Here is an 11,863-nt window from a genome sequence, read left to right as displayed (position 1 = left end):
AATTCTAATCAAGCCTAAGATAACTAATATTACAAACGGGGAACCAGTTACAAAAACTAAGAAAGAAGACGATCACCGAGACGAGTCATTTTCCGCGCACATATTGGTGTGTACATATAATATACTGATTAACAGAAAAATATGCATATTTTCTAAACCTCTCAGGAAGTATACATAGTTCTTCCCAGTCATACGCATTATTTGATTTAAAAAAAAGTTTTTCTACAGATCTGATGAAATCATGTGGGCAAATCAATATGTTAGTGAACTATTAACGTAAAGGTCCTGACTTCTAATTGAACCATTAGTTTTATGTCCTTCTCGTGTTCATTGGAAGTGAACAATTGTTGTGTCATTCGAAATCAGAAATAGTTGACTGTCAAAGTGCATCACGGTGTCATGTCTCAATATCTTGATATTGACTGTATTTAATTCCCGTGGAAAATTGACTTACAGCCACTGTGAGGTCAGCCTCATATCTTGACCTACACTTAGAAATCGATGGTAAAACTATTGACCAAACTTTAGGACAAACGTGATGATGACTTTTCATTCAGAATTGTCAACTTTCCTTTCATCTGTGGCAACATCCCTTCAGCACCTGCGTACGGAGTGTTCATATCACAACTCATACGTTATGCCAGAGCTTGCCGAAACTACGCAGACTTTTTGTATCGTGCTAGAAATCTAACAAATAGGGTTCTGGAACATGCTTATGTTGCTACAAGATTGAAGTCATCACTACAGAAGTTTTATGGTCGTCCTCATGAACTCGTGGATCTCTATGGTGTACCCATCTGCACCATGAAAACTGATTTATTCAACGTGTCATAGTTTCCCTTTCCTCTTTCGTCTACCCCGGACTTGACTTTTTATGTGCCACTCGGCGGCTGTTTCTAGGACACTTACCATAACGGTGCACCTGGTCCATTCTCCCAGTTTTTAGTGGAGTCCGAGTTGCTCATTTGCTTTTGTTACTTTGTACATTTATCGAAACAGTACATGCAGAGACCAGACATTCCTGACTTGGGACAGGCGCAAAAAAGTGCACACTCCATAGGACAAAATTTACAATATTTCAAAATCAAACCCATACAATACAGAGGCTTTATTCTTAGTATTGCAGATAGTAGTAATGTCTTGATACTGGATTTGACTTCCTGTTTCGATATCGTTGGTTATGGATACACGTATTTCTTGGATACAATTATTTTCTTAAATTAAAACCTTCATACGTATATTTTTTGTAAGGTTTCTCCTTATCATGTTTACCAATATGATACAAAATTTCTATTTCCCTATTTTTGTTTGTACATGTGCTTGCAAACGGTAGGGTATGACCATTTTTTCCGATATCAATTTAAGTGAATCCTCGGGTACTTAAAACTGACTTGATTTATTAGCTATCTTCTTCTTAAATTTCATTCAGAAGAATTTTCTCAGTTCACAGTGCAATTTCGTTTTGTATGAATTATCTACATAACATGTTTTCCAAACATAGAATATTTCATAAAATTGTTTGATATTTTCCACCCTCGGTCTTTATAGACTTTGTCAATGTAGTGTCAATACATATATTTTTCCCATGCTGATGCGATGCCAGAAGTTACCTGGGTAAATACCTGCGATTGAATTCCCTCGTGCCCCCCCATTCATATCCTACTATATTCCTATTTACGAATTAATTAGTCGCCAAAGAAATAAAATTAAGCATTTTCACAATTATTTTTGGTTAAATATGCAATTTCAAGTGATTTTATTGATAGAAATTTGAGTTGAGGAAGAATTTGAGTTCATATTTGACAGCTCCGATGCCGTGTAAACAAACTAAGTACTACCAAAGCAAAAATGTTTACTCAAGTAACAAATAGTAATAAGTATTTAATGACCTATTTAATATTTTTGTTTTGTAGTATAACAAATGCTGCTTGTCGAGTCTGATTCCCATTGCAATAACTAATAGCACAACAGGATTCAGACACCATGAAAAGGAGGGGTACCAGCCGGGGTTCTTCAGAAAAATCGGGGGTGCTGTGACATTAGTTGCAATATATTGTCAATTATAAGAAAATGACACTTTTTCCAATAAAAAGGAGAGGTGCCACCTCCTGCACCAACTGGTTCCGCCACTGCAATACAAGGTTTATTTTTTTTCCACAAGAAGGCAAAATAATTAATCTACAATTTATAACGCTTGAAAACCTCTCATATTTTAAATCATTCGATTGAGGGTCTTATTATCTTCGAGAAAAACAATAAAATACAAATTCTATACGAATTTTCGGAAATAATAATGACAGTAATATCATAAAATTATAATTACAAAATCTGGAGTATATTTGATTGCAAGGACATTTAAAATCAGAAAAAAAATCTTTTTCACTTTTTGTCATTACTGTGACTATAATAGTTTTACGTATATTTAAATCCTTTCATTTGATACATTTTATCTGATTTTCTAGCTGTATAAAATGTATAATTGATTATAAAGGAGTTGCAAAAGTGAACCATACAACAATGTGAAAGCTAATAAATCCAGCATGATTTAAAACCACACATTTCTTTCAGCACTCGGCCTTCTATCTCTTGAAAACACATCAATATTTTACCCAAAAATCATTCAACACAGGACCTGGAACTGATGTAATGTTCGTAAAAATTTTCCATTCATTTTGAACGGCATTGAAAACGAAAGAACAAACAAACATCTCAAATTGAATAGATGTCGTTCTGATGGCAGGTCAACCTATATATTCACAATAGCTAGTATAGACTGTACAATTCCATTTGTCAGTTTCATGGCCCAGTAGATTTGGTGAATGAACTCTTGACTAAATAGAAACCCTTACGTTTTTACGATGGCATGCTGGCGAGACAGATTCTAGTTGGCGATATTTAACTTTGAACAGACATTTAAGTTAAAAATACATTTATCTGTTGAAAGAATACGCTTATTTGTAGAAAAAAACCATTTAAATAAAATTACAACTTGTTGTTTGTAAACAGACGTGAACTGTGTTTTAAGCTAATTTCAAAACCCCTCTCCTTTTTATCCTGAACTGTCATAATGCATATTTTTTCCTTTTTTTTAGTTTATCAAGTACAATAGCAAAGTAAGTCAAACGGAAACCATGCAAATACATGCTTTCAAATGTCCAACCCACTCTTATTAGGAACGGTTCGTCACCCATGCGTGTTTATTAACAAATAAAAAGGGGGCATGATGAGTCGAATGTTATTAAACTTTAAAGGGACTATAATCCTGAGATACTGAAAATTAACCAGGACGAAGACTATTCATAAAATGGCTGTGAATATAACCGGTCTCATCGCCGTTATCGTTTTCTATGTTGTGATATTGTTGATTGGGCTTTGGGCAGCGAGAAAAAAGAAAGGCTCAAACAATGAAGACTTGATGCTCGCTGGAAGGGACATTGGTGTATTTGTTGGCGTGTTTACTATGACAGGTAAGTCGGCTTCATTTGTTTATTTTATTCATTAACATGTGTCTTTACTTTCTTTGTTCTTGTAGATACATTAGTCTTTTGTGCGTGTTCATAAATACCTCTTAAATATTATGTTTGAATACTAGGTTTGTCAATCTACTGATGCATCAGTAAGTTTTTTTTTGATTTGCTTTAAATGATTTTTTATCTACAGTTATATTCAATTTTGCTTCATTGTCATATATATATATTCTAGTTTGGTGAAGCATGTAAATATTATGGCTATTTCCACTGATCCCTTTTTCGACCATGTCATTTTTGCATTGGAAAATTTCTGAATTTAAAACGATACTCTCAACAAATTTATAATACTTGTCACTCTGTAATTTTATGTAATATGCCTTCAGGGTAGTCATAAATTATTTTATACTACTTCAGTTTTCCCAAATACTACTGTTTAATAAAATATTTCAAATGGTCACTTAGCTACTATGTGATCAAGGTACTCAAGGTCAACATACGAGTTCGGCTAGTTACACGCTTCCATTTAGTAAGAAAGCAAAATGCAGTAGAACCTTTCTTGTGCAGTGTCGAATCCAGAAATTCCGAAAAGAGGGCACTGACTGGCATAAAAAGAGGGGGCATACTCTAGTGATTTTAAATTTTTACTGTATAATCAATTTTTGAGCATAAGGGGCATTGGACTCGCCAATGGTGGTTACTGCTGGGTAGTCGATGCAGGTCTTGGGATAGAGAAAAAACGAACACGTTCCTCTCTCGCATAAGGGTATAAAGCATGCTCATCGAATATCCCACATGTTAACACGAAATGGTCCATTGGCTCTTTCTGATTTTATTTATTTATCGTTCAAAATAGGGACTTCTTTGTTAATCACCCAAATTATCAAAGTAATAAGAAGAATAGAGAATCAAATTAGCTTCAAGGAATGTAATGTCTAATTTTCACCAGTCGAAATCGTTATTCCTATACAGACCCTGCTATTACTTTTCTTGGAATAAGAAACGAAAGAGTACTATCAACATTGCAAGTAGATTTTAAAGGGGGAGGGTTGTGACCACGCCAAAGTACTTTGACCCCGTCGCATTTTTTTGTGCCTACCGCAAGTCAGGAATTTCTGTTTCGTTTTCACCTCTAGCAAATTTTTTTAGTTACTTGAGTATATAGGGGCAACTCTCTCGCTGTATCTGTGTATAATGATTGTTTGGGGCCAGTCTGCCCTGTGGTATGAGGGTTTCCTCGTCGTTCATTAAAGACCAATGGGTGGCCTTTGGCTGACATTTTCATCCTGATGGATTTGTTGTCTTTTTCACATATACACCATACCTATTCTCGTTATATTTTATAGCAATGAATTGTTTCTCATGTTTTAGCAACATGGGTTGGAGGTGGGTTTATCAATGGCACATCAGAAGCTATATATTCTTGGGGATTTGTCTGGTGCCAAGCTCCGTTTGGATATGCAGCCAGCTTATGGTGCGGTAAGTTCAGATACAAATTAAACCCGAGTTGTATAATATACATGCACAATTTTTTAGGCAGGTTTTTTAAGAGAACGTAAGACATTATTTTCAGATCATAACCATGATTATAAAAAGTGGTTTTGTATAGTTTCAGATTTATTTTCAGGGATTTCGAAAATAAGTTATCAACAAACACAGTAAGAATTACAGTCGATTTAAGTTAAACGGCGAATTAATTAGTGTTTTTATTAAGTCAATACAAAACATAAAGGTACTTGCGTAAAAAATCGTTCATATACTATAATACCTTATCAACATAAATATTGTTTAAACAAGTGCATGTGTTAAAATTATCATAAAGATCATTCAAATTTTCTTTCTATCTATCATAGTTATCAAGATATAAGCTGAAAACAGAAATAAAACCGTTATGTTTCACCTTTCAAGGGCAACAACTCTGTTTTCTTCTTTCTTCTGCAGACTTTTTGTTGGCCTTGTAATAAGGATCATTTCGGCAATTGAAAGAATTTGGCTCAACCTAATGGTTTTGAAGATATATGCGAAAAACTAATGACTTGCCCCTTTTTCTATTTTTAGTCAGCGGCCATGTATTTCGACTGATCAAAAATCCCCACATCGGATCTCTGCAGAATACCCTAAGAAACATTCACACTAAATTTGGTTCTAATTAGAATGGTAATGTCAGAGGGGAAGATTTTTGAAAGAAATAAGATTTTAAGTAGCATTCTGTCTAAAATTCAGACAGAAGATGATTCATGCATATCAAAAACCCACCGAATTCAGTTTTATTTCTTGTTCAGACACAGGAACTGATCATGTAACAAGTCTTAGTTTTTCATTTGGTTGTTGCGCGTTGGAGATAAAAATTATATAGATTGTACATGAAATTTGCACTTTGCAAGAGTTATCGTTCTTGATTTGGCTTCATTTGGTTGCCTTTAGTGGGAGATTAATGTATGATTTTCTAAAAAGTGCAAATCTGAATGCAGAAAAGGTTGTTGCTTTGTGAAAGTATAGCATATGTAGACTAAAAAAGTATTTTTTATTTGGTGGGTTTTTCTTTACCATGAATCACTTTACCATTGGTAGTGTCTGAATTTTATGCGGACTGGTACTTAAAAAGCGAAAAAAGTCGAAAATGGGGTATAACTCATACCTTGCTTAACAGATTTACTGGAAAATTTGACCACCACTGATAGATCTTATCACGCTAAACACTTCAACTCATTTAGAATTTTTCTAAACCGAACGATTTTTGAGATAGAGGCGAAAAACTTCTGCCTGTTCTATTTTTAGTAACGGCGGCTATGTGTTTTGATAGATCAAAAATCCCCACTACAGACCAAATGAACTTTCATACCAAGTTTGGTTCTAAACTTCTAATTGGTCAAGTAGCTTCAGAGGAGATGACGTTTTAATAAATTGTTAACGACGACGGGTGCCAAGTGATGGCAATAGTTGATATGACCTTTGGGCATGGTGACCTAAAAAGGATACTTGTTTGACCCCAAACTACCTTTCATTTTTAGCAGGTAGTGTGCATTAGAATTAAGTTTTTGATTGCCGGTAGGAAGATACAACATTATTAGACTTATATTTATTAGCGTATTCTAGATGAAAGCACATTGGTACATGTATTTATATTTTTTTATTATATAAGTAATTTTCTTGTTATTTCCACATGCATTCATATGCAAGTTTAATATAAACATTTGTTTACAATACAGGAGGTTACTTTTTCGCCAAACGAATGAGGTCCCAGGGTTACGTGACTATGTTGGACCCATTCCAGCAGAAATATGGGGACCGTATGGGAGGATTGCTATACCTCCCTGCTCTAATGGGTGAACTTTTTTGGTCAGCTGCTATTCTTGGAGCACTAGGTAGGATATTTAAAAGGTCAACTGTGAGATGACATCTCGAATTTCCCTCCATGGTTTAGTGAGCTCTAAATTATAAGATTTTTTTAATAAAAAAAAACAAACAAAAAACCGTTTTATTCTTATGGGGATAAGAACAAACTGAAATTAAAAAAAAGGCAGGACGATGATGGATGTTAAAAAAATTCCAGGATAAACAGTTGGGAAAATCCGGGACTTGCTATAGAAAACTAGAAAAAAAACAGGTCAGAAATTGTTCTGAAAGAAAATCAAGGACACTAGTCTAGTCCCCAATAGAAATCAAATGATTGCTCCCTAAGACAATAATAAACCGTATAAAAGCTATGTACAATATAGTAGTTCTTTCAAAGTGATAATTTATAGATGAAACAAACCGCTGAATATCTCCAAAATTTAATATAGTACTAATTATGTAAACTCATCCTATCTGCTATTTAGTATACTAGTATGATATATGTATTATCAGATTCTCTGATTAGATACTACCATTTATAATCAAACAAATAAATATTTTTAATTACTACTGAACGACGCATCACTCCGTATCTTTTTGGAAATGGTAATTTTGTTGATTCGTTTATAAAAGTTGCAGTTTTGTTGAAACTGCATGCCGAAAAGATAATAACATTATTGCTCATGATCCTTAACTTCCTCCGTTCACGATCAAGCTGAATGCTTGACATCCGTTACCGATCTGTTCACGATCATTTCTTTCGCTTGACAGTATGACGAGGTGGTTATATTGAACAGAACAATTATATTTAAATCACAGTACACCTTTGTGTTTATGATCAGAAGTGCTTGGAAATCACAGCTATTCTCTCTCCGTTCTCATGTTGCAAAAAATGTATATTTTTTTCTGTTATAGGTACAACCTTGGTAGTCATAATAGATATTCCATTCAACATCGCTGTTATCATCTCAGCTGGTATTGCCGTATTTTATACACTCTTCGGGGGACTTTACTCGGTGGCGTATACAGACGTAGTACAGCTTATATGTATTTTCATTGGACTTGTAAGTTATCTTATCCAAAGTCCATGTAGGAAATGCATTTTATCTGCTCTTCAAGCTTAACAGTTTGGCAACTGTTGCATTAGGATTCATTGATACGCATTACAAATTTTAAGTGTTTTTATCTATTAATTGAACGATTTGAGCTATAATTTCACTTTGTATAATATGTAGATACCAGTAATCATTTCACTTAAATATCTTCATTTCTAAATAAAAAAAACGCAATAAAATTCAGTTAATATTGTATAATTGATTGTTGGGATCGATTTAGTTGAGAATAGAAATTTAAAAAAAAAAGAACATTCGTCAGACATGTGATTAAAGTACCTTTATAACAGTAAAATTGACGGTTTCACCATTCACCAATTTTGGAGGATAACATTTGATTATACGTGTAAACCATGTTTCATAAAAAAAAACATAGCTTTGACTTTATTTCATTAACCAATAATTTATACCCCTTCCCAAAATTACTCGAGGTTGTATATCGTCCTTACTGTATTTTTTTAAATTGTTTTGTCTTCTGCTTCGACTGATTGAGAATATTGCTTTTTAAATATAACATCAGTGGCTGTCAATACCATTCGCAATGACGCACGATGCAGTTAGAGATATATCAACAAATTATACAACGGTATGGATTAAAGAACTTGACCCAGCTTACTCAGGGGTGTACATAGATTCATTTCTTCTTCTTATTTTTGGCGGTATTGGTTGGCAGGTATGTAAGACAGAGAAGTCGATTTCAGGTCCAGTTCATATATCTGTATTTTCACCATTGCATGCAACAAGTTCCTCCTTTAAAGTTGCTTTCTAGAATTTTCTCCCTGAATTTTGAGTATCGATTTACACAAATTCGCGATTATTACATTAATTGTCTTTGAATTATCGCGTAGGCTATGACATGCATATAATCTTGTGCCCTGCATTAAAAGATTATGTATGGTGTGGAATGCTCGTAGGAATTGTACATATATATATATATATATATATATATTGTTTTCGTTTATTGTCTGATGGAATCGTAGCACTTAATATATGGTTATTTTGCTCTTTTTATTTTCTGCGGCGATCAATGGTCCGCATTTTTTTTAAATAACAAAAAGACCATTGCAGCTAAATGATGCTTTATTTGAAACATTCTATAGTATGACGTTTAACTTGAACGTACTTGTATATATATATTGTTAGCATCTTCTTACTTGTATCTATCATTGTGTCTGGTGTCCGTGTCATGTCTCAGTCACATGAAACTGTTAGCAGTTGATTGGTACATATATTAGTGTGATACGTCTTAATATCTCATCCACATAGTCGGACGATACACAAGTATTGCAAAAGTCAATTGAAAAAGTTTCTTTCGCAGTACATAGACATTTTTTTGTGAAATTTAAAATTGTTGGTATATAGAAGAGATGGGTCTGTATACCATGACGAGCATGAGCGGTATATTGTGGATGTCACAAATACCGGTATATTGCAGGTGTATTTTCAAAGAGTTTTATCAGCTCGGACTACAAGGATAGCAGAACTGTTGTCACACTGTGCTGGGTTTGGTTGTTTATTTTTCACCATACCACCCCTCATCATAGGAGCTGTGGCTGCTCAGACAAGTTAGACAATTTTTCCTCTAGTTCATAGTAAATAATACATCTTATTTCACCCATAGAAATATTTCTGAAAAAATATTTAGCTAAAATATTACTCTTCATGGGTATTTGTAAACGTAATTTTCGTAACCCATTGAAATCATTCCTAGTTCAGTTAGAACAATCGGACTGTGCACTCAAAAACTATAAACTATTACTAAAATATTAGTGGCTATATGCGATGATCTAAGCTTGTTGTTTCTTTTTGAATATCAATTGAAGAAAAATCAATTGTACACAGAATCATAAACACTTTTTCAGACTGGAACGCAACAGGATACACCAAAGCTACTGAGTTTGCCTTACCAGCTGGGGACGAAAGATACGTTTTACCATTAGTTCTACAGTATCTTTGTCCAACTCCTGTATCGTTTGTTGGTTTGGGCGCTATTGCAGCAGCTGTCATGTCGTCTGCTGATTCGTCCGTGTTGTCTGCTAGTGGAATGTTCGCTCGAAATATATACAAGGCAATATTTAGGCAAAATGTAAGTATTGCAGATTGCTAGCTTTACATTTCAGTACTCAAAATCTTGTTTTGTACTACAAATATTAGTTCTTCTAGTTTACGGCTTCATTTAGAGTAAGCAAAGTTAACTGGTTGTAGTTTTGAGAATAAAAAAAGAGTACAATTGCATAACAAAACATTATAGAATATTTTATAGCCAACATTTTAAACAGGAAGCACAAGGAAAATAGATGGATCAAAAAGTCTCAATATCAGTCAAGAAGTTAAATGTTGAATCTTGTACTTTTTAAAACTTCTTTTAAGAAATTCACAGTGCAACTTATTTGAAGACGCTAATACTTCAAAAACTCGTATTCTCTCATGTTCACTGTGGTTTTTTTATGAAATTCAAGAAAACTGATCATGCCCAATAAAAAAAAAACAAAAAAACAAAAAACAAAAAAACAAAACACCATTAGTTACTATTTTCACTTCTTTATTTTTTAATTAGCATATCAGTATAATTGGAGTGACAAGCTATTTCTATGATTAACTGTTTTTAATTGTAGGCGTCTGAACGAGAATTGACATGGGTTTTAAGGATCGCAATATTTGGAGTTGGTGCTGCTGCTACTATCATAGCAATAACTGTAGGCTCAATATACGAGCTGTGGTATTTGTGTTCAGATTTCGTATACGTAATGCTGTTTCCTCAACTAACATGTGTCGTGTATTTTGATAATACGAACACTTATGGATCTCTATTTGGATTTATCGTAGGGCTTTTCTTTCGTTTGGCCGGAGGCGACTCTCTCCTCAAATTGAGACCCTTGATAAAATATCCATGGTATATTGATGCGGACAATACTCAGCTATTTCCATACAAAACATTTTCTATGTTAATAACTTTTGTTGCAATTTTCATTGCGTCTTTCATCACAAATGCTCTATTTAAGAACGAAATCCTGCCAAAGAGAGCAGATATATTTAAATGCGTCGTAAATATATCCGAGAAGTCACCCAAGAAAACATTTCATCCTATGATGGAAGTAGACGTTGACATGTCAAGTAGAAATACGATTACAACATATGCTGGAAGTTCAGCTAATTTTGAAAAGGGGTTACAACCACCTTCATATCAAGAATCTAAGAACAATTCGCCACGGGAAACAAAGCTATGATATTCACTATAATTAGTATTTTTTTTAAATTTGTTAATAAATTCACGTTATATTATCCATGACAATTCTTAATTTTACTTTCGATTATGGGACAATCTATCATTATGGTATTACATACATCAAACAAGTTACAGCTAAGTTTACGTCATTTTCAATTTGAAAAAAAAACTTTTTGCGAAATTCAGTATACGTAAAAAGTGGAAAAATATTAGAGCACTTTACATTGTGAAAAGATTGATTAGACACAGTCAAAGCATTAAACTTATATTTTGATTACAAGGAATGAGGATTGTAATGAATAAAAATATTTTGTCATTAAATAATCTTAAGTAATAAGTATCTTTATATTTATCGCATATTCAGATGATTTTTAAGCTGCTGCCTGAAATATCTGTGTGAGCTTTATGTCCAATTACTTTTCGATATTCGCCGTGCGGCCTTTATCTAGTTTCAAACTGGGTAAATTTTAATCAAACTGGGAAGGAATGACGTGTTTAAAAAAGTTAAGTGTGGGTTCCACCTGTTTGACCAAGACAGCCACCGGAACAATTTTCCTTGTGAGTAGCTTATTTTCACAGATCAAATAACCATATGTGCCATGTCTTGAAACTTTCCAAATTTTCACAATCGGCTCATAACATTCTACTAAGATGTCACTATTCTTCTATTTTCGTGGTTGTCATCAGAAGGAAATGATACAAGCATTACTGTACATACATTT

The 11,863-nt window shown here is 33.7% G+C and overlaps 1 protein-coding gene across 1 annotated transcript; it reads left to right on the top strand.

Moving 5' to 3' along the window:
• Nucleotides 1-3,059: 3,059 nt before the first annotated feature.
• LOC148614312 (high-affinity choline transporter 1-like) lies at nucleotides 3,060-11,478 on the top strand. The gene is made up of 8 exons (XM_088588394.1): nucleotides 3,060-3,467; nucleotides 4,839-4,946; nucleotides 6,677-6,832; nucleotides 7,719-7,867; nucleotides 8,436-8,588; nucleotides 9,351-9,480; nucleotides 9,778-10,001; nucleotides 10,531-11,478. The coding sequence occupies exons 1-8, from the start codon at nucleotides 3,305-3,307 to the stop codon at nucleotides 11,140-11,142; spliced, it is 1,695 nt and encodes a 564-aa protein (XP_088444520.1). The 5' UTR covers nucleotides 3,060-3,304; the 3' UTR covers nucleotides 11,143-11,478.
• Nucleotides 11,479-11,863: the final 385 nt, after the last annotated feature.

This window comes from Perna viridis, chromosome 6, assembly GCF_037379345.1.
Source record: "Perna viridis isolate PV_CMFRI_1.1 ecotype Kerala chromosome 6, ASM3737934v1, whole genome shotgun sequence".
Classification (NCBI taxonomy): Eukaryota; Metazoa; Mollusca; class Bivalvia; order Mytilida; family Mytilidae; genus Perna; species Perna viridis.
The sequence above is the reverse complement of the archived record's forward strand: the minus strand, read 5'-3'. Positions and strand labels throughout refer to the sequence as shown.

Coding starts and splice junctions, on each gene's coding strand:
- LOC148614312 (XM_088588394.1), top strand. CDS start 3,305: ATGGCTGTGAATATAACCGGTCTCATCGCCGTTATCGTTTTCTATGTT. Junction 3,468..4,838: donor TGGCGTGTTTACTATGACAG/GTAAGTCGGCTT, acceptor CTCATGTTTTAG/CAACATGGGTTGGAGGTGGG. Junction 7,868..8,435: donor TATGTATTTTCATTGGACTT/GTAAGTTATCTT, acceptor ATATAACATCAG/TGGCTGTCAATACCATTCGC.